This window comes from Syngnathus acus, chromosome 5, assembly GCF_901709675.1.
Source record: "Syngnathus acus chromosome 5, fSynAcu1.2, whole genome shotgun sequence".
NCBI classification, from domain to species: Eukaryota; Metazoa; Chordata; class Actinopteri; order Syngnathiformes; family Syngnathidae; genus Syngnathus; species Syngnathus acus.
The window spans coordinates 3,806,842-3,830,342 of record NC_051091.1 but is presented as its reverse complement, the minus strand read 5'-3'; the positions used below and the strand labels follow the sequence as shown (position 1 = coordinate 3,830,342).

At 40.3% G+C, this 23,501-nt stretch overlaps 1 protein-coding gene and 1 long non-coding RNA gene across 5 annotated transcripts in view; one reads left to right on the top strand and one right to left on the bottom strand.

Moving 5' to 3' along the window:
- Positions 1 to 1,300: 1,300 nt before the first annotated feature.
- On the top strand, positions 1,301 to 10,370 carry LOC119123346 (microphthalmia-associated transcription factor-like). Of its 4 annotated transcripts, none has more exons than XM_037252372.1 (9): positions 1,301 to 1,446; positions 7,371 to 7,598; positions 7,690 to 7,785; positions 7,865 to 7,967; positions 8,201 to 8,284; positions 8,564 to 8,620; positions 8,855 to 8,930; positions 9,160 to 9,307; positions 9,459 to 10,370. In XM_037252372.1, exons 2-9 carry the CDS (start codon positions 7,506 to 7,508, stop codon positions 9,849 to 9,851), a joined length of 1,050 nt encoding a protein of 349 aa, XP_037108267.1. In that variant the 5' UTR covers positions 1,301 to 1,446; positions 7,371 to 7,505; the 3' UTR covers positions 9,852 to 10,370. The 4 variants fall into 4 exon arrangements, with proteins under 4 accessions (XP_037108267.1, XP_037108268.1, XP_037108265.1 ...); XM_037252373.1 differs by lacking the exon at positions 1,301 to 1,446 and adding an exon at positions 6,427 to 6,649 and having other exon boundaries at positions 9,514 to 9,646; XM_037252370.1 differs by lacking the exon at positions 1,301 to 1,446 and adding an exon at positions 6,433 to 6,649.
- LOC119123348 overlaps positions 9,642 to 23,501 on the bottom strand; it is a 33,543-nt gene continuing 19,683 nt past the window's right edge. Inside the window, exon 3 of the long non-coding RNA XR_005098032.1 lies at positions 9,642 to 9,703. This is a non-coding gene — a long non-coding RNA (uncharacterized LOC119123348). The remainder of the gene's footprint in view (positions 9,704 to 23,501) is intronic.

Genomic DNA, 23,501 nt, shown 5'->3' with positions numbered 1-23,501 from the left:
AGTCTGCTTGGACTTTGCTGCTTCTTCGCTGCCCCCTACCAGCCAACCCGGGATGAGTGGCTGGAGTGGCGTGCAAAGATAAAAATGATCAACAATTCTGTCATTATGAGACAAGATTGACCTAAAAAATAGCTCCAAGTTGTTGTTTTACCCCCCACAATGACTTTTCTGGTTCTATTGTGGCACTGCTGGCTCACACACACACGCAAAAGGCCCAAAAATGTCCCAGCATGTGTATCTAGCATTTGATCTTTTGAATAACTAATTCTTGTGGACATGGGGCTTTGAATCTGCTTCTGTGCGTAAACAAGTAGCCTTGTAACACGTTGCATCCGTGCTCATCAATCAATGAAATGCATTTGCATGCTTTCAGTTCTGGAGCGTAGAAACACAAGGCGGGGCTTTGGGACGGCTGTCCCGCTTGAAGCAAAAAAACATTTGCCATGGCTCATCTTCTTACGCTACGCAATCGCTGCCAAATGCTTTTATGGGATTGTCTAAATTTATCAGTTTGTGTTGATCACGCAGTTTCGACTTTGAATGAGAAATGAGTGGGCGTTAAATAATGAAGGTTTAAAAAACAAAACAAAAAGAAAGAAGAAAATGTTAATAAGTGGATGACTATCTTGTGAAATGATTTCTGGACAGTTCTCTAGATCTCTCCTCACGCAATTGGAGGATGATGATACAAGAGTCTGGAAAATCAAGCCCACATTTTTAAACTTCAGCATTAAAAAGGCTGATTCACAAGCCATGCTTCCTGTTTTCAGTGGTAAGAATAGCAAGAGTTGTCATTTTGTCATACATCCACTTTTTGAAAGATAGCTCAAATTTGCCCTTGGTCACGTTTATTGCCATGTTCCAGAAATTCGGAATTGATGGTTTGACATCATTAGCTTCAAAGACATAAATAGCACAGTTGAAAAAAAAAAGACTTCAATGAGGACACTGTGTAATGAATATGGTGTTTTGTTTCATGGGTGATTTTGTTATCTCTGTGAAATGGAATGTTGGACTCCCGTCTGCACGTGTGCGGATATACAAATACTCCTAAAATATGGTTAATTTCTTTCAGTTGAAGCCCCCACACTGAAATCTTTTGGTGCCCACAAAGCGCTTTGAAAACCCGAAAGTGAATATCCATCTTAAATTTAGGTGCTGTTATGAAGACAACAAAAGTAAACGGGTAAACCCATGAATTAGATCATGTCTAATTAGATGATGTCCTCCCACCAAAGGGGGAAACGTTCCCGTTGCACAATACTAAACCAGTGGACTTCCTTCCCTAAACAACCAATTGAGGATTCGTCATTGCGTCAATTTGCAAGTGATGCATGATTGTGTCATGGAAGGAAGTTCCAACATGGTAAAGTTTTGAAAAAAGTTCATCATCCTCAGACAGCAACCGTGGCAAAGTGGCTGATTGACATCATAGAAAACAAAAAGGTAAGTCAAATATATTTACGTATATTTAAAGCCTTTTGGTTTCGGCTTCGGTCCTGCAGAGTAATGCCATTTTTTTTCCTCTTTACATTAATCAGAGCCTCAGTTGCTATGCTCTGGTGGTTCCGTGCTAGTGAGATGTTCTGTAGTTATTTCATGCCCTGTTGAGAAATCTTATGTCTACATTTATACACGCTTGAATGCTTCTCACATCTCCATCATTGTGTTGCTTGTAAATCCTGGTTGTAGGCAAGGTTATAGGACAATGTTAAGAATTTTTACTGTTTAAAAATAATTTAATCCCTAATTAATGCACAATAAATGAATTTCTATAGGGCGTAAGGAATAAATAAACATAAGCAAATACACCTCCTGCATCATAAAAAAATATTTATAATAACTATAAAACAAAAAGAGACGCTGGTAAAAGTAAAATATATTTCTTTCTCACTTCTCACGTCGGTTGATTCGACTTGTCATAAGAGCCATATTTTTGCTTGGTGTTTAAATTTAGGAAATGTTCTGTTATTTTGCGACCCGTGTCGTGTGACAACAGAATCGTGAACGAGATGCCCGACTCTATCGGACTCAGCTAATCTAATACCGCCACCGTCATCGCAACAGCCCTCAGTGCTTTGTGACATATTATTGAAATGGCTAACAAAGCGCCTTTTGACTCTCGGCACCCACTGTAGCAAATCCATCTCGAAAGGAGTGCAACACTGCTGGCTTGGAAATAGAAGAAGACACACAGCTCCTCAGAGTTTTCAAACCAATCAACAAATTGTAACAAACTGGCCCAGCTGCAAGTTTGCACAGCCACATGCAAAACTGTTCATTTAGAATAAGAGTTCCTAATTTAAAAAATAAATCGGTACAGTTCAAACAAATACGTTAAGGCCGAGGTTGGAAATATTGGAATGAAGCGCATTACCAAATTGTCGGGTAAAATGAGAAAATATGCAATTTTATAATGGTTCATCATATTTCTTGTAGATTTTCATTTTGAACTAGAAAGACTAACAATATATGTACGTTTCTAAATGAACTAAATACATTCGGCACAATTAAATTGAAAAGAAATGGTTTTAATAGTGAGCATTTCAGAACAGGCATGAGTTTTTGTCTCCTTCAACATACACCCCCGCCCCAAAATAGGCACGCTATTTACATATTAGAACACTGAGCTCAATTCTTCTATTTTTGCCGCCGAGTGAAAACATTTAGATTTGACTTCAAAAGATAAACACGAGACAAGAAATCAACAGTCTGCATTATTGTAGTATGCGGTATTAGATACTAGTGTTGAGTACTTTATTACTAACTTAGACATTGAAAGTTGACAAGAACCTCCTGGGTGTGTCTTGTTTTTTTTTTTTTTTTTTTTTAAACTTTAAATGTTTAATTGCAGCAACCCAAACCACAAACATCCTAAATTTATCATCAAAACGTAATCTTCTGTCAAACAAATGGTAGCTTTGTTTTTAGGCTACGTGTTTGCCATAACACCCCCAAGCCCGATTCCCCATAACCCATGGTTTTGGGAATTCTAGGAAAAACCTGAGGAGCGGAAGGAAGCTTTGGCATGGAGAGCGACTTTTTCCACACTGAGAAATATTACTGTGGAAATTAGCGATTTTGAGGTACTTGTCAACAGTTCCGCAATCGGAATGAAGCATCTTCCACTGTTAGCGGGCCTTCTAATTTGTTATGCGTTTTTATTTCTTATCTCTGCAGTCTACTGTCAGGATCAAGCAGGATCAAGTAAGGATGGGAGGGGAGGGGGGGTGCAGTGGGGCTGAGAGGAATGTTGTGTAAAAAAAAAAAATATCAAAATAAAATGATTTGCAAATCTTTCTCAAACGAGATCCTGTTAAAAGTGTTCCCAAACAAGGGGTCATATCATATTTTATAGTCTATGCATAAAACGTGACTGTGCCTCCCCTGCTTACGTCGGTTTTCCGAGTTCTATATTCCTCACACATTCTAAGAAGGTGCACAAATTGTTCAGAGGTGTATGAATGTCGCATCTGTTTGTGGTAGGTGTCTTGCGATAACGATCTGTCCTGAATGTACTTGGTCTTTGGGGCAAAGCCGCCTGGGATGAGCTCCAGCTCACCCGTCACCCCAAAAGCAAATACATCGTTAAGCCTGCTAGCATGTCGCTTGAGAGTATAGAGTTGATTTTCTTATAAACGTCATCCTAAATTGTTTCTTAGCATTCCTGAGCACGAATGCACACCCTCGTACTTGATGGCCTAGAAAAAAGGCAAAATCATCATACACGCAGACATTTGCGGCTAAGCGATGATCTTTTCTCGACACCGGAGGCTTCCAGAGGGGAATAATGATACATTTGTGTCTTTGACTTTTTCATTTTGGTGAATGTTTGAAACCGAGTGAAAAGAGGCTTTTATTTGTTAACCCTTACAAATAATACCTACAGTCCTGTTCTGTTCCTCCTTGGATGGCTTTTGTTTACATCTGGCCAAGCTGATCCGTTACTTAGATTCGAGGCTTAAATCAATTTTTTCTACTTATGTAGCTCCACATATGCCACAGTGTGATTGGCTTACACAATATAAAATGTTTTTTTTTATCTTTATATATTTCAGTACACAATAACTTCTAAAAACCATCTCACATAAATATCAATCAAATGTTTGCTTTCTTACAAGCATTGACGGGAAAGACCCAAGGGGATTAAACACTATTGTTAGTCATTTGAACAAGTGCAAGTTCACACAGAGATTGGACAGATGGGATGTGTTTTTTTTCTTGGAAAAGGATATTGAATTCTTGCTAATCTTAACCACTAGCCACAGGCTAAGGCGCAAAGACATCTCTTTGTTCAGCGCTCCTCCTCTTAATGAAGTAGTTTGCCTTTACAATATCTGAAATTTAAATGCACATTATTGTCTTCTACTATGTACGGCTTAATTGGGACACTTTTAGTGATTTTAGATTTCATTTGTGACCCCAAAAACACAACTTAATTGGACTTAAAAAATGCTAACTTTTTCCTGTACACCTAAAACTATTCAGTGGTACGCAATATTTTTGGGTACAATTATTTCTGTTTTATGTGCTAATGCTGATTGACCAGACCAGATACCATCGAAAGATTTGGCTATCAAAAGGTGGATCACACATTGCATGAAAAGGTTTAAAAGGTTCATTTAAAAGTAAAAAAAAACAAAAAAAACACTAGCTTGTAAAAGACTTTCAAAGGTTGTCATACATAATAAAATAAGACCGATGGTATTGATCCACTTGTGCACTTAAAGCACAGAATTCTTTGCACACATTTCAATTCTTTGTATTCCCTGATCGCCACTCATCTTAAGTATAACGTGTCATGACGGCATTTAAAATACATCTCCAAGACCATTTTAGTACAATTAACCCTCAGTAAATGTTTGGTATTCCCCTATGAAAATAAAAGCCCCCAAGTGAGGCTTGTTGTCAGAAAGAAAACAAGTCACTTGAACGATAAGAATCGATCTATTTCGCCCATCTCTTGAAATGTTATTATTCCTGAAGGCAACGTTTAAAATGTGGGCCCGTGTGCTCTGCATGAGAAGGTAATAAAGCTCTGTCTCACAAAGAATCGGTGGATAAAGTGAGAGCTTGTAAGGACTTAAAGAGACATCCTTTTGTTAATATTTGCCTCTGCACCCAAAGGCCACACTGCAAAGGGAAATACGTACTTGCTTATGACTCCACAATGAAAGCATTCTTAGTTTTTTTTATCAGTCACTGTTATGCCACAGGGTACTTCCACCGGGTTTGTATTTGTCTCCCCAGATCCAAGTTGGTTTCCAGTCATCCAAACAAAGGTGTGCTGTGTTACTTCTACGAGCGTTTTATGACGGCAGAGCTATTCGTTATCATTTAAGCAGACGTATATGGTGCGTAGTTTCTCGTGAGTTAACCAACAGCCAATTAGTACGCTGTCATTCAAAACGTCAGTGGAAAAAAAGAAAAAAAGGTCACGTCAGAGCTCTGATTCACTTAGTTGATTGTGAAACATTGTTGTAACGGCTACCAGTTTTTGCTAATTGTTGCGCTGGAAATTAAAGTAGTCAGAGGATCTGAGCAAGAAATCATCATGGTTGGTTATGTGATTTGCCACTCTAAACTTTGTTTTCGTTGGAGAGACCACCCTCCAAGCACCCCAGGGTGCCTGTGTTTCAGAAACACGTCCTCTTTGGAGCAGAAGCTTCGTCGTGCACTATTGCCGCTATTGTTTCTCACACTCTGGAAGACATTTGGTGGACAATAAATAAAACACAGATTGGCACTATCTGTTCTTCCATCTTAATTCCGTAATTTATACCGACCAACCTAATTTGTAATTTGATTTGATGGAAGAAGATTCCTTTTTAACAGTTTCCGCTTCACCCTTTTGGGACATTGCCAATAGTTTGTGTTTGACACCATGGTCAGTCCTTTCCCCAAAAGTAAATCTATTAAATTAATTGGCACAGATATGACATGAACCCCAATTAATGCTAAAAATACGACAGATGAAGTCAAGCACTGTCTTTTGGAAAGAATGATGCCCGTGGCAAGACACAAAAAAAAAAAATGGAAATGCCACTGTTTTCATGAAGCTAAAAAATTGGCCCCCTTAGGTTGTGTACTTTTAAACATGGACCACCAAAATGCGCATATTAAAAGTACTTTGAAGCATGCTTACAAAACCGGACTCCTTTTTTAACCAACCATACATTCGTGTTCTGGTACATCTGGTTTGGACGAGAACAGAAGCACTTGGTTGTAGGCCTGATAATCAGAACAAACAATGTTCTATACTTGATGAGCGGAACGAAAGAATAAATGTTAGTTGGCCTTAAGCTATCTTCATTTCGCAGACGACTGGCCAAATGATAAAAAGACTTCTTTGTGAGCTGAAAGTGATGACGTCAAACTGGTCTCATAAAGACATAAATTCATAGTTTAGCCCGAACAACACAACAGTGGGGAGGATTCGTTTCTGTGTCCTCCTCCATTTCTTAACTTGCATAACTAATGAACATTAAATCCTTGATAACTTAGCCAGAAAGGCTGACTGCTTCCATTTTTACACATGCTAGGCTAACAAAATAACGGGACAACATAGTGAATGTAACTACGGCGGGTTTGAACATAGTATTTGCAAACAAATATCATGTTGGAGATGCTTGAGTACAGTCACTACCAGGTAGGTTGGCTAGATTATTTTGATTGTATTATTTTTATTATTATTGTTAGTATTATTTTTATTATTATTATATATATGATTTATTGTAGTATTTTTTGTTGACAGTGTGAATTTCTTGTTTAACTTTTGTCATGAACTATTCGCAGAGCAGCGTCATTCTAATGAACTTGCACCATTCTTAGAACGAACAACGGCAAAACCCAAACTCCGGAAAAAATCTTCAAAATGTAAACACTTGAATATTTAATTATAACGGTATATTATTATCACTGAGGCATGTTGCCAATTGGTTAGCGCTTCCAGTTTACAGTTCTGTAGATGGGGATTTAAATTCAGGCTTCTTGCTTATGTGGATTTTCTCCTTTCTATTTCTCCTATTTACTGTAGGTATAGAAAATAGATCAATGGATGGATTATTATCATTACCTCACAGGGTTTGATTTCTTTGGAATCAATTAAGAAAATGTGGTTTATTGCCCTGAAAAGGGCTACCTTTAAAAAAAAAAGTCTTCCTGACAGTGGTTTAAAAGCTTATTGTTGATCTACTTTTATTGATGTACTACAATTTTGAGCTAACGATTAGCACTGTACTGTACCTCCAACACTATCCACCTTTTTTGCTAATGTTTCCTCTTCCTAATCTAAGGAGTGGAAATCATGATTGGGAATTTGTAAAGAATTAGTCCAAAATCTTTCCTTTGTCATTTTTTTGCTCATGTAGGTGCAATCCCATCTCGAAAATCCCAACAAGTACCACATCCAGCAGAACCAAAGGCAGCAGGTGAGACAGTATCTGTCAAGCACCCTGGGAGGCAAAGCTGGCGCCCAGTGCCCCAGCCAGCCCCCCGAACACGGCATGCCACCCGGGTCTGCCAGCAGCGCCCCCAACAGTCCCATGGCTCATCTCACCCTCACCTCTAACTGTGAGAAAGAGGTACGCGTAACAAAGGTCATTATTTCATTACATTTGGTTGAATTGATAGCATCTATCCCAGTATGTAGTATTTTTTTATCATGAAAGATTTTCCAATCTCATACAGATGGATGAAGTTATTGATGACATCATCAGCATGGAGACAAGTTACAACGAGGATGTTCTTGGACTTATGGATCAAGGACTTCAGCTCAACACCACAGTAAGTATAATTCAGATTATGATTTACAAATATGTTTAGAACTACAAAGTCATTTTTTATGCCCCGCCCCTCCCCAAAGCTACCTGGTAATCTTCTGGAAGTATACGGTAACCAAGGACTTCCCCTGCAAGGCCTAGCCATCAGCAACTCCTGCCCACCAAACACCAAAAGGGCATACTCAGGTAAAAACACTGCATTACGATAACAAGTATCCTTATTTTGTCCAAATTGTTGTTACTTAACTGCTAACTGTTTGCTAAAACAAACATGAGATATTTTTGGAACATTTCTTGTCATTCAAATATTTTCAAATGACATCTTGAGGATAGTACAGCAGTTATATTGTGTGCAATTTAGAAATGCACAGGATACAATGAAGTCATCTTCTCAATTATTTGCTAAATAATGTCCCCAGCTCCTGGCATGAAACAAGTACTGAGCAAACCTGGAACCTGTGGCCCGTATGAAAACTACCAAAGATCAGATGGATTTCCAGTAGGTAAGAAACATCAAATTAATTTGTATTTTTTTTAATTACAAAATCGCACATAATATGAATCACAATCAATGTATGTGTTAAACTGGCATTGTTTAGTTTTTTTTTTTTTAACAAATCCTCAGAGCATTTCTCAAGCCTGACATAAATCCAAGTTTTCCATAAACAACTTGAAATGTGCAGATAACAGCTTGTAGAGAATAAACATGAGATGTGATTGTTTTGTTGGCTTTGAGTCACCCATTTAATAGCAATAATCTCGCATTTGTCTTTGCTTCAAAGAGGCTGAGGTTCGTGCTCTGGCTAAAGAACGACAGAAAAAGGACAATCACAACTTGAGTGAGTCTCTCTTAGTTTTGTGGCAAACTCTTTAAGCATTCCAAATATTATACATTGAAAAAAAAGAAAACAAATGAATGAACTCAAAATTTTGAATAATTGATACAATCTGATAGTTGCACTATTTCAAATGAATGATCCTTTTCATGCATTTTAGGATTTTTTTTTCAAGCAAAATGAAAATGTGTGCTTCAAAAGTTTACCGATACAATTTCATTTGTACCCAACTTGTAGTTGAACGAAGACGAAGATTCAATATCAACGATCGCATAAAAGAACTTGGAACTTTAATACCAAAGTCAAATGATCCGTAAGTATGTTTTGAATGCTTTTAAAACTCCTTACACACATGTACCTTTTTATTTTTTTTATCTTTCTGTCTATTCAATTCAATTCAGTTATTAACACGATTTTAATCAGTGTCCTCTCCACATAGCCGAGTGTAGTGATTTATTGATTCAGAATAGCCGTGAAGAATCCTCTGTTGTTCCGGTCAGCTGCTCAGCTGACTCTGACTCTTGACCTTTTGTATACCCCAGAGATATGCGCTGGAATAAGGGCACCATTCTAAAAGCTTCAGTTGACTACATACGCAAACTGCAGCGGGAGCAACAGAGGACCAAAGAGCTCGAGTGCAGACAGCGGAAGCTGGAGCATACAAATCGTCACCTGATGCTTCGAATCCAGGTCAGTTCTCACTTGCAAAGTATTTGCAAGGGATTTATATATATATATATATATATATTTTTTTTTATATATATGTATATATATTTTTTTTTGGAAGCAGTTCTGATATATATTTGAAGCAGTTCTGACATAGTCCTCTTCCAACTTTTAGGAGTTGGAGATTCAAGCCCGCGCTCACGGTCTCACCATTGTCTCATCCCCGTCAGTCTGCACATCAGAGATGATGGGCCGGGTCATAAAACAGGAACCCATCCTGGATGACTCCCCCACGGATCTCTACCATCACGCCTCGGCTCCTGACATGTCCCCTCCGACAACACTGGACCTCAACAATGGCACCATTACCTTTGACCCCATTCCCAGTGACGATCCTGGCCCCTACGCAAACCCCAGGACCTGTAAAATGAAGGAATTGGTCAGGGACAATACGTTGTCACCAATCTCCCCGAGCGTCACTTTGCTCTCATCAATGTCTCCAGATGGCTCAGTTAATGTCCACCACAGTTCTAGTTCTAGAATGGAGGACAAGGAGTGCCCCTGTTAGTTTAGCCTTTGTTCATAAACAATTTCCACGGTCTTTTTCCGTTGTAAATACCGCGGTTCCTTTTAGAGCACCAAAATGGAACACTACTGCCATTCAGCAAGCAGGTTTGAGCTACAGCTACGGCCTTTCTGTGCCTACTCTCCGGATACTTTGAGGACTCTTCAGTACAATACGAACGGTGAAATTAAGCGCTGTGCACAGACTTTATAGGTCTTTGCTTTCGTGGGACACAAAAACTAATTTGGCAGCAGCGTCTGAGTCATGTGGAGAAGATCAGACCAGTGGTCAAGAAAATTACAAAATAGATCTTGAGATGTCTATAACCTTATTCGATCCATACTTGAATCTAATGTCAACAAAAAATGTCTATATGTTCGTGTGCATGTTTTTCTCGTTTGTAGCCTTAACCATGCAACAAAAGAAGCCCGGCTGGTCTACAGTACAGCTGGAACGTTCTACTTGGTGTAAGTTGTGCTTTGAGCCTGAAGATGGCAGCCTACTAAAGGAAAATTTCGACAAGGCCAAGCGTTTGTCATTCAGCTAGTTGAAGAAATGAAAGCGCTACCATTTTTGGAGGGTTAGGGAAATTCTCTGGAAATATCAGTATTTTTATTTTCACCTCTTCAGAACAAACTTTCTTAAAAAACAAACAAAACATTATATTGTGGATTTTTTTTTTTTTTTGGAGGGTAGGGAAATTCTCTGGTAACGTCAGTATTTTTTGTTTTCATCTCTTCAGAACAAACTTTCTTAAAAAACAAACAAATAAAACAATAAAATCTGGATTATTATGATTTATTGTTCGCTTTCAACAATACTTTATAATAGTGGCTATAATTTCTTCAATGAAGTTCAAATTTGTAGTATATGTTAATGATGAATAATTTTAAATCACAAGTGATAGAAACATCTGAGTGCTTTGAGCATTACTGTGTCTTGAAAGACACTGCCTAATATAGTAGTTCAAGAAATGAGAGGATGGATCTGAAAAGCTAGACAAAATGAGTAAGGAAAATTATTTATTTATTTATGTATTTATTTATTTAAACTCGCCAACATTTACTGAGAAAAAAAATATAAAAGGGAGCGCAGCTATGTTGTTTTCTATTTCACAAGACTGAGCTGTAATGACAAGGATTTCATCAGTTTTACTTGCTTCGTATTTACAAATATTTAGTGTCGTAAGTCTGTCAAGTGTATTACTACAATAACAACGTGTTAAATGCCTTGAATCCCTCCGCCTTAGGCAGCAGGCAGAGTGATGTTGAACCAAGGATACGGACAGATTATCAACACTGCCTTCCATGGCGGGTCTAATAGCTGAGTGATGATTCCATTCCCCCAACATCCCTCTGGAGCGGGGCCACGTCTCCTTTTAATCCTTCCATTTGGCGTGAAGTGTCAGGACAGGAGGCGAGGGAGGAGGAGGACAAAGTTAAATCCGTTTTTTTTTTTTTTGCAAAGTATATTTTTAGCATCAGTGTAGATGACTACAGTTATCTCGCTGAGAAAAATGTGTCCCTTAGTCTTGCTGTTGATTACAAAACATTAAAAGGGATAAGCCAGCTTTTCTCCTATCTCATTTAAACGCTCTATGCACGTCCAGGTCTGCTGGTTGTGTGTTGCGATTGCATCTCGCCAAGGCAAGTTTGCATCATAATAAACATCCCCGCTCTGCTGAGCTGTCTGGAGGATGTGGAAGCCAACCCGAGGTCCGACTTGGGAAGGGAGGCTTCCTGCGCGACGGCAAAAGCCCGGCCTGTGCCAGCAGCCTTGTTTGAACGGCGGAAGACATTTTTGGGATTTCACTCGGAGCTGTTAAAAGCCAGCTGAGTGTAAAATGTTCCTCCTCCAACAGGTTTCCTCCAGAGGAACAGCAACACTTCATCAGCAGTTTAGTCAAATTGCCAGTAAACTGCTGTGCCATATGGGCCCCACTCCTGACTACAGGGGCAATCTGTTTAACAGGAGCATGCTGGTAATAGAGGCCAGCACGGGGGGGAAAAAAAATGATCAATTACTCACATTACGCACAGTCCTTCAGGAATTTACTTTATTGGTCTGGACATCTGTTTTAATATTGTCATAATGTATAATCAGATGGGGCCTGTTCCAGCCAAGTGGATGCCCAAAATGCAGGCATAAATGCCCAATTAAAATGCACAATGACAGCTTTTTGTCCATCTGCTAAAATAGTGTGTGTGTGTGTGTGTGTCCTCTACACTATCGAGCTTTTTTTTTTTTTTTCCTCCTGAATGAAGGCCAGAATCTTAAAAGGACACCAAGGTAAGAAAGATCCAGGATGACGTGGCTGTAGATGAACTTCAATGATGATTAGTGGCACTATCCCACATCTGCAGAACGTTGCGGGATGTTACCAGAGATTTCAACAGCAGAAGCATTGCAAGCAAAGGTATATGCATCATTTGAAGGGCTTATCTCCTCCAAAACCATTTCCACGGCTCGTGAAGTGTTTTCTCTCACTTGAAATGGGTGAGGAGAGCTTTAGAGAATGCTCTCTTTCTGGCTCCTCTGAGGATTACCGCTCTTTAAGGCAGCAAAAACATCAATGCAGGTTTATTTAAAGGATGAAGGCTTTTTCTCAATGGTATTTTGAGGTTGTATCATCAGGTCTTGAGTGAGGATTAGCGCTGTTAGGCCTTTCTGAGCTGCATTTCCTGTCCTGATAAGTCAGATTTCACCTTCAATCTGCGTGTAAACCCTGGGCTCCGCTCCTCTGAGGTCCAATCTTGATCCAGCGGAGCCCAACCGGGCCTTCCTGGGCTATCTTGCAGATTTGCCCGCCTCTCACGCTCAGATACGATTTTACATCTCAGTTATTTTCTGCAAGTATGGGAGGATGCGTCCTCAGGCCTCTGCCCACTTGGCCGGTATTTATCATGGCAGTCGCGCACCAAAGTCACTTGGCAGTCAAATCGACGGGTGACGGGGTTAACTACTAAAGTTGGTTGTAACTTGGAGCTTTCTAGGCGATGATTAATAAAGCGGTCCAAAATGAACCCCTGTCCCGGCATCTCATGCGGTGTGCAGCATCTGTGATGGTCAAAGCAAATAAATGACTCTCTCATTTTGGTGCTGAGCACGGAGCTGGACTCCAACTGGACTCGACAAGCAGTTCATGTTATATGATATTATCTATGCGTCTAAGTCACAGGTGTCAAACTCAAGGCCCGGGGGCCAGATACGGCCCGCCACATCATTTTATGTGGCCCGCAAAGACAAATTGTGCATCAAATTCGTGTCATTACTAGAATTGCACATTGTCTTCACTTTTAATAATATATATATATTTTTAAACATTTGACCAGTTATTTGTCAATTTGTTTTGTAGCTTTTACTGCATATAATATGAGGTGTTTTTACTAGTCTGATTTTAAAAACAAGTTATTTGTCAGTTTGTTTTGTAGCTTTTACTGTATATAATATGAGGTGCTCATACATTTATTTGGGGCGACAGTCATAATGGCCCTCCGAAAGAAGCTATGACTACAATGCGGACCGCGAAAAAAATGAGTTTGACACACCCCTGGTCTAAGTAATATAACCTGGAAACAAAATAAGAGACTGCCGTTTCCTACGTTTTTATATTAAACCTAAAAGAGACACAATGCTAACATCTGCTAGACAAAGTTATTTTCAGCTTGATGATCAAATCAAAAATTTTCTCCGCCCATTTAAACAAAAAAAAAGGTGTTGACGACAATATCCGTCACTGGTGCTTCTCGTTCCAGTTCAATTACTCAGCTGTTTTGCTATTGGCCGCCTCCTCGTGTTTCAGCCTTAGTGCTGCCTCCCCCTCCGTCACATTTGTATACATTTGTGCCAAAACACATTAGTTGACTGTTACAACAAGAAGATGAAGATTAGTGTGTTTGCGTTCACAAGGGCCCGGGCTCATTTGAGCACGACGATTCAAGTCATCAAATAATGTAACAGTGCTTAATTGGATGACATCTTGAGGGATGAATCAACCAAACATTTGCTCTAATTGTTCTTTTCAATTAGGGAGTCCAATTTGCAACCTTGCAAGTGTCGCTGCGACAATAGTTTGTGTGTGCGTGTGTGTGCATTGTTAATTGTGGCATTCCTTTGCCCCCTCTATCATTGAGCAACATCCACCCAGGCCAAGTCACATTGCAAAACTGCCACTCCGCTTTATTTATCGGCACCTTATTGGCTCATTTTGATTTGCCGCTCTCAGCGGGCGTCTCGGCGGACAGCGTGGACAGCTGATTTCTTTCAAGTGACATTCTGTAAATATGCATTAACGGGGACACAATTAGCGCTGATGAGGTTGACTGGAGCTTCATTCCATTGGCAACTTTAGCCGCAGCGCGAGATAAGCTGCATTATCTCGAAAATTGGCTGAGGGAAAACAGTACCTCTGATTGCCAGGAAAGGTTCCAGATAAGAGCAGAGCTGAAGAGAAATATAATTGAGGTGGAATATGTTAACCAAGGTGTCATGAGCTCATTGGAAGTCATTTAGCCAAATGTTGGCTTTACGTTGAACAATGTTTAGGCCTCGAGACTCGAATCACCATGACAAATGCCGTCTCTCATTTATTTATGATTATTAAGCAATATTTTATTTGACCTTCATCAAGATCTGATATTTGTTTTAAGGGCAAGTTTTTGAAGACCATTTAACATTCATGGCTAAATATATGTATTCTTTCAAGCTTATCATCTTCAGAGCTCAGGAATTTTTAAAAATCCCAGTTAAAACTGAAACAATTTCAAGCAAAAAAAAGTTGATGGCAGCAATTCAAACCTGCACTGAAAATGTGGCTCACTGATTTTTATTTGTGCCTTTCAAAGTGGCGGCTCTGAAACACTCCTGTCATGGTTGGTCTGAACTATATGATGCCTTCTTATTTCATCACGCTTTTTTTCCCCCCTCGCTCACATCGCTTCTTTCAGGGGAATTATTGACAGCTCTCTCATCCACTCGGCGAGTCTGAGGCCGTTGGTGCGGCGCTGGCTGTCAGATATTCCTGCTGCTCAAGTGACAGAACCTGCAAGCGCCAGCGCTCGACTTGACTTGTGATGGCTCCAACGCCATAGCAGGGCATAACTTAGTCATAGAGGGTGGCACAATCATGCGGGGTTGAGGTACCATGGACAACTTTGCCGTTCTACTTCTCCTCGGGGTCACAGATCTGATTGCTACTTTGCGTTAAAATACCACACGGACTGGTACCACCGGTCGAAAACTCAAGAGTGACACATCCGCCATGCCGGTGCGCCTCTCTCCATCCATGCCAATACCAAATGGCCACAGCACAAGTGGTGCTTGTGACAGCCATGTTAATTGTTCCATTAACTGTTTGTGTGCTGAAAAACAATACTTCAGAGAGGTTAGATGAAGACGTGACCTCATCTGCCGCAATTATATGAAAAGTAGTGACCAATTAGCGCTCGGTGCAATGTGACACTGTTGCTGTTTATGTGAGCAACTTCAACTTGGCTCTGGTAGTGACCGTTGTCTGATTTACATAATTGGGGGATTGGCCATTAATGGGAATGGAGCGTGAGAGGATCCCATTAAGATATGGAGTGAGATCTGATCATCTCCTCTGCTTTTTTTTTGCTATTTATCTCCATGAGCATTCACACAGCAGAAAGGATTGTGATTCTTATCGTCACATGCATTTTATGATCAAACTTTTCTTCAATTTCTGTCCTCAATGTTTGGCGGATTCTGTTTAGTCAAAGCGGCGTGTCAGTTGTGGGTCGTGACACCCTTTCAGCACTGAGGGGCAGTGTGGAGAAAGGCAGCAACTGCAGTTGCACGAGTCCACATGAAACCTTACAGGGGACCAGAAGGACAGGAAATTTTCTTGTGTTCATTTGTAGCGTGTTGTCCTTACAACAGTGTTTTTCTATATTCAAATGAGATATTTTGTACCCGACACACCTGCCGTGTTGTTCTTTCAAAATAATTTGTTTTGAGCGCAATAACAGACATGTCCTTGCTTCTGGCAGAAATGGATTAGCCATACTCCAACCCAAATTTGATACTAATGCATTTACTAAACGTATTTTTAAAATTTAAAATTCATTTTGTTATCCGAAGAGGCCTCCAGTGACATCTCGGGAGGTGTCGAAAAACAATTCAGACTTTCACATCCTGCATCAGTCAGGCTTTTATTCAACATTAATAGCAAGCAAGTGAAACATTGCACTCTGAGTTCTCAAATTACAATGCAGCTAATGTATTATTCTCGCCCCATGTGGGATTACTTTCATCTTCCCCATTAAGATGCACATTTTGTTTGGATACTCAAATTACAAAGCCCATATTAAATCTGGCTGTGCAAAAGGCATTGATCATAGCCCCGAATGCCGCAATCCAACTTTGATTTAATTTGCACTCCCATTAATATCTATGAGACGTCCGATTGTCATCTTGGGCATATTGATGGTATTATAAGGCCTGCCTTCATATAATGTTCCCCGGCGGCAATGAGCAAATGTTATAGAGAATTATGCTGCCGAGAAGGTTCAGTGGAACTGGCACTGGAGTCAGAAATTCATTACCTTAATAAATAGATGGGTGAGAAAAATATACCATTTGAAGAGAAGTGTCCTCTGTCTAAAAAAAAAACACACACACACACAAAAAGCCCACCTAGACTGTTGGGTGCTTCTCATTGTTGCAACACCCAAGGGTCTTCTCGGGGACCCTTAAAATGTGCTCGACTGAGTCAAAAGAATCAGTCAGTGACCGTCCTTTACGAAAAGCTTCTATCGACTGATTCAAGTATTTGGAAATAGCAAAGACTGAAAAAGAATTCAGTCGGAGTATAGCTGGGCAAGTGTCACACGAAGCCGTGGCGATTTCATTTCATTTGTTGATTAATGGAGCGCCAAGTGGGTTCTAGTATGAACCATTCGTTATAGTTTTCTGTAGGGAAAAGACTAGTGGAGCCAAGAGACAAGAATTAGGCTATAATTAATGCAATCATGCGGCGGAAAATAGCTGTTGATACGAGCAGAAACTGACAATCAGAAGGATGCAAAGATGATGTGGTAAATAACGTGAATTGGAGGGAAATACAATTATATTTTTATATATTCTCCTAGCTTTCTTTGTTGCTATTAATAATTCAAATTTTGACTAAATACGTATTTATTCATCGCTCAAACATATAAACCTAATGTGTTTGGATTCGTGCATACCCATTTTGATTGGATGTCCAGCATACAGATTTTTTTATTGTATTTGCAACCGGTCAGTGCAAAGAAAATAAAGAATTCTCTTTTCCGATAGCATATCCTAGGACGAAAGGCGTGCAGATATTATATTACAATCGTCGACAATGCGAGCTTTTCAGTGGACGGTAACCATTTCTTCTTTTTTGTTGACTAAATTGGCAAAGGGCTCTTTGCTTTCCCGTTCTGTCGGGGATGGTTCATTTGCGGGTCATTAAAGCACTCGTCTTCTCATGGCGCTGGCTGGGCTGCTCAGGTGGCACAGCCCTGCTGGGCAGACATCGTAAATAAAAGCAGCTACATTTGCAATGCCATAAATAGGGGACACCTAAGGACCTTGCATGATTGCAGACATCTAATCATTTAATTTATGCGTGTCCAAAGGAGCTCTCATTAACATTCAAGTAGCACTCATCCGTCGAGCGGGAACCTTGCGAAGGCTTTAAAAGGGGAAAGGAGCTATTTGGGCAACACGGCATGCTCGGGCACTCAGCGAGAACCTTCTCGCTTTTCTCCGTCAATGTCACGAGAGACGCAGCGTGTGACGCTCCTGCTGTAGCTTGTGCGTGATTTGTGATCCACTGATTGTCTTGCTGTTAATGTGTAGAACCAAAGTTAAAGTCATATTCTGGAGGTCACAGGACACTTACAGTAGCAAGACGGAAAAATCCTTTTGCAGCAAAATATGCTCCATCCAAAATAGCTGTCATTTTTTCTATAACTATAGTATTTATTTGCGAAGACTGCTGTCTTTCTTACAGTAGCGATAACATTTGACACCTCTGCGCCAACTGATGCATTCATGACAGAAAGTCAATGAATGATTTTTGTTGACAGCTCCTTTGTTCTCTGCTCAGGTTTCATATTGAACGCGTCGAAGAGACGGCACATTTCACTCAGACAAGTGTGACACGTTATTAACAAGAGAGGAGTGGTAAAACTTGGATTTGATTTTTGGTCATTTAAATTAAGCGTGTTCAGCTTTTAATAGATGAAGCCATGGCAGAAAAGGTATTTTACACTGACAATAAAATTCAATTTCAGCCTTTGGGAAGATGATATTGCAGTACGGACAGACAGAGTGACTAAGCAAAAATAAAAGTGAGCAATGTGCATTATAACCTGGGGAGAAACCTATTTGACTCCGCTCAGCATTATTTCTACCTGATCGGCGAATAGAAAAATAAACGTGTGAAGGCAATTGAGAGAGATGGGCCATGAAAAAGGACGATACAGAAATAAAGTGCGAAGATAATTTCAAAGAGAATTTGTGACGACTGTGAAAAGCAACGCATCAAATGTCAGAAGTGTCTGTTGTACGCTATAGGCGCCATCCAAAGCATTTCCATGTCCCTAACTAGAACACAATAAATTGTTCCTCATTATTCAGTAATTAACTGGAATGTGCCGGGTCCCCATCCCCCTTGTGAAAGCCTCTAAATCACCGCCCTCCTCTTCTCTTCTCCTGTACGCAGCTCTTTAATTTCCTCTATGCAGCGGGGGGCGAGGGTAAATGAGCAGTGGGAGGGTCACAGCTTGATACACTCCATCATGCCTTTGCCACCCTCTTGTCCCCTCCTCGCCACGTCTCAGCCACTCCCTTCTCCTTTCCCCCTCTTGTCCTTATGCCAGCTTACCAACAATACGAATTGCGCAATCAAAGATTTTATTTACAAATGTAGAGGAAAATTACATTTTGAAATATCTTTGTCACTATGAAGCATATAAGGAGTATATCAAGCATATTTTCAGTGGAGGTAAAAAATCGAAATCTTCAGAAAGCACATAGTGGAAAAAGTATGGGCCCTCTTCTCAAATTCATACTTTTTTTGCATGGTTTAATTATCAATCAAATGAAAAGACAAAGAAAATCATGAGTGCAACCTTCTCCATCAAGTCATCATCAGTTTTTTCGTATTTGGTTTTGTCTCATGTTGTCCTGTTTTTTTTTTTGGTGGTTCCTGTTTTGCCCTGCACATTTGTTGTTGTTGTATCTTCTAATCAATTCGCTCAGCCGTTCGTGTCTTGTCCAAGTCTTCCTAGTTGTCTCATCAGTTTGCAAACAAACGAACGTTACGATGTGGTACAATCATGCCAAAATGACAATTTTACTTTTAAAAATTCTTTTTTTGCAAACATATCACAAGACAGAAGAGTCTCGTCTTGGTAAATGATGAAAACTTTAACCCTGCTACTCCCTCCAGAACCCCTCCCACCCCTCCAGGCATTGTGCGAGTGCCTTTGACGGGACTTTCCAACCCTCCTCTGCTCTTAATTGTTAAATTGAGCTCATATGTAGGCTGAGTCAAATCACCTGTCATTTCAGCAGGGAATCATTAGTGATTGAAAGGTATCTTGGAAAAAAAAAAAAAATGCCCAAGGCCTGGTTTTTACACTGCCTGCTGGGAGTTCCCTTTGTGCCTTGACAATCTCTGCCTATGGGCACGAGTGGGTAGTCTTGGGTGACACACATCGGCGCGTTTGGCCCAAATATAGATTCAAGAGAGTCAGTTGTGTCAGACACAATTCCTAGAGGATGTTGTTCTTCCAATGTGCTGTCACCGCCCCTGACCTAATTGAAGAAGATGCTTGCGCACATCACAGCCTAATATGAGAGTGAGGTCACGTCCATTTGAGGGGTAGTTGTAAAATTGGTATATAAACTAGGACAATAGGAATTACATAAAAAAAAGACACCATTTTAGATTTAATCAAGCAGATACGTTAAATATATACCTATGTCATCGTTTGATACACTAGACATGAAATAATTTGACTCTTCGATAAGCGTATACTACCGTATTTTCCGCACTATAAGGCGCACCTGATTATAAGGCGCACCTTCAATGAATGGCCCATTTTAAAACTTTGTCCATATATAAGGCGCACCGGATTATAAGGTGCAAAGAATAAATAACTCAATGTTGCTCAAACGTTAATGCAATCACAATATAGTAACACTCGAAATGGTGAAAACAATAACAATATATCAATAACTCAACGTTGCTCAAACGTTAATATCACGCAACACACAAAGTAAACACGTAAAGCTTACTTTAATAAATTAGTCCTCATCCACGAATCCATATTGGTCCATATATAAGGCACACCGGATTATAAGGCTTTTGAGAAAATTGGAGGATTTTAGGTGCGCCTCATAGTGCGGAAAATACGATACTTATCATGCTCATCTAAAAAGAGAAACATATGTATTTTTACATATTTGTAATGATATTTAATTTTCATTCTTTAACGTTGACACCTTTTCAGGTGACTCAGCTGGGCTGTATTGACGAGCCCACCACTGCACGCCATCATGTATGCGGAAAATATCATTCCGTGGGCACAAAACGCCGCAATACTTTGGGATCCTATTTTCCACATGGATTTAATCATGAATAACACCACTACACAAGAAACTTACAAAAAAAGAAAAAAAATCCCTCTAAACACATGGCATTAATATTTAATGGGGCTGCTTCCCCGGGAGACCGTTCTAAGTTGGAGCGCGACGTCTAAAGGGAGGTTGTATTAGTGGTGTGTGTTTGTTGGAGGAAGCGCAGTCTCTCACACTAATGAAGCGATCAAGGCCTGAATTTTGAGAAAGCTTCACGTCCGATTAGCGGGCTGAGATACATGTAAACAAGGCCAAGCAGCGTGAGATAACATCACTCGACTAAAGACAACACTAGGGAGGCTTGCAACCGGCGCTAATGTTCATCTTTTTTCAGTCTTCTTGACCTTGTGCACAAACGTTTTGAATTCTGTTTTGAATGTGTTGCGACAAACCACCTGACCTTGTCCATATCCGCTCAGCTGGGATGGAACAATGTTTGAACCCCGTTGGTAAAGGACAGGACATTGGGATGTTATGAGAAAACATTTGCATTCTACAGCTTGTGTTGGTCCCAAAGCCATCAGGTAATTTGAAAGGGACTCTGTGAATTTAAGATGTGCAGATGTTTTTGCTTTAACGCGGGCATCTGTTTATGCAGACACACTTTATGTTCGTAAAACCACAAAGGACCTCCCATAGGTTTTATGGAGCAGTAGCAGCTAGAGCGCTCAGCTTTGTAATTGTGCCGCACCAGGTAATGAGAAAATTGCTCCCAAGCAGTGCTCCCTGTAGATGTAACCCGCAACACAATTTGAACAGCATGTGCTTTATCTATATTTCAGCTTTCCGGGGGTCAATCATGGTCACAGTTTAGAGCTCAATTCATACCAGAGGACTAATTTTCTCCAAATATAAAATGGCAAAGAAAATTGTTTGCCCTGCAATCCATGCAATACCAAAATGAAAATACTCTTTACTGGATTTGTTGTTTTTGAAATTAGTTCCACTGAAGCTCAATTCAAAAGCAATGTTGGGATTTCATTCTTTTTTTATTTCTACTTCATCATTATTTCGGTCAAATATCTCACAGTGGCTTTTCTATTTAGATTTGTAATTTGATTTCTAGTATAACGGGAATGCCAATCATTGCCGCAAGAAGAGATTGTGGTGCTTCTGCCAACTTGACACCGTTTGTTATTCGATTGAGCACACTCTTGATCTCGATATCTAATGGCAGAAAACAAATGTTTGGTCATTGAAAATAATTTAGTAAGTTTGTGTTGTTTGCTCTCACATTCACACTGACCTCTGCGGGGAAACAATGTTGTCATGTGTACAGTCACATGGTGACATGGCTGCCACGCTCCAGTGTTCATTTCCCATTATGTGACCGGGACATATTTCAGACTCAAGTGATCCAAACAGTGATCTGCCACTCGAGAGAACCGTCTTTGAGAAGAGGGGTTGAGGGGAGCGACAAGGACGAGGGTCCTACAAATGACATATCCAACAGGCTCCCGTGTTTCCAGTGGCACTTGAGCTCAAATAGGCGCTCATCAGGGGAAAGGCTTCAAGATTTTTTTTCCCCTCATACTTCAGAAAGACGCTCACGTCAACGCCTGAGCGCTTGTTGGTATGTTTCTTGTTATTCGCTGGCATCAAGGGCCGCTTGTTTGGTGATGACACCGCTGCCATAGCTCGGAGTGATTTGGGCCGAGACGATTCAAGATCACTTCAGTCGCTCATTCGGAGCTCAAGTACATTTGTCACAACTAGGCTGGTATCAAAACAATGAAAAGGACTTCACAAGTAGATTCAACTGTTTGAGCCGCTTTCAATCGGGATGTGTAGCCGGCGGCGTAAGGTACGAAGGATGGATAGATGGATGTCTCCTTTCAAATCTGGTTTTCTTTTTAGAAGCAAAATGTAGGAAACTGCATTCCTATCCTGTAAGCCAAGCAAGCCATTTGGAGACGTAACAATCAATTAAGGGAGAAGCAATTTCAAGTGATTCTGTTTCTCTCTTCCCAGCAGCCTTTGGCAAATTGTTAGTCCTGCGGGTGCCATCGAGCATGAGATCATCAACTGAAACTGACCATGAGCACAGACACATCGAGAGTGTCCTTTTATGTTTGGCTAGCAAACAATCAAGAAGGCTCCTCCAATATAAAATATTTTTCATTTGTCTGCATCACGGCTACTATTATTTCATAGCTTCTCTTCTCCCCAGCACGGATTCTTCTTTTTTAATCTTTTACAACGCCTCTTAGACTCATTTCATCTACTTCCAGTTTGTTGCATCACCAACTAATAAAACAAAACACTTATACGAAACTCAATCCAACTAAAGCCGACCGCTAAACAAGGCTTCGCACCACAGCTTTGTGTCTTTATGCGTTAAGCAAAATTAGGACAAGTTCCTCACAGAGTAGCGGCAACTGTAAAGCTCAGCCAAGCAAAGAACGTCCAGGACAAACTACCCTTCACACTCATGCACGGGGTCCATTTGGCCCGTTGCCTGCTGTTAGCTTCTTCAGCGTTCCAATGACGTTGGCAAAACAGCCACTCCGATCAAAACATTACAGAGACAAAGTCAGCAACATTTTATTACCTTGAGTAGTTCCCGCCATGAAGTGATAATGATGCCAAAGGCCAAATGCTGAGTATCAAACGTTGAAAGGCCATAAAATCTACCGTGGTCACGATGCACGATGTATACACGTTCGGAATCCGGTACTTTTCTAGGCTAATTGTCAACTGCTGGCTAAAATATAAACCATCAGGTCATAGATTTTGGAAATATACAAATAAAAGCAGACATTCTGCTCACACTTTTCAAGCTGCTGAACATACTATGCACGAAGCAGCAAGTGGCAGTTTGTTTATTACGGGAGTAAAACAAGCGGGGAAACATGGGTAGGGAGCCGCATTCCAATTTCTGCACATACAAGCCGTCCAATTTACTCTAATTAGGCTCAACGCTAGAGTTGCATTTTAATAGATGTCCCGCTGAGTGTGCATATGTTTAGAGAACAAGAGCCATGCTAATTGAAAAATTAAGATGTGAGAGTATTT

Bases quoted from the DNA above. Each gene is read 5' to 3' on its own strand.
- LOC119123346 (XM_037252370.1), top strand. From the start codon at position 6,617: ATGTTGGAGATGCTTGAGTACAGTCACTACCAG. The intron at 7,786-7,864 runs GTAAGTATAATT...CCCTCCCCAAAG, and splicing joins GACTTCAGCTCAACACCACA to CTACCTGGTAATCTTCTGGA. The intron at 9,308-9,458 runs GTCAGTTCTCAC...TCCAACTTTTAG, and splicing joins ACCTGATGCTTCGAATCCAG to GAGTTGGAGATTCAAGCCCG.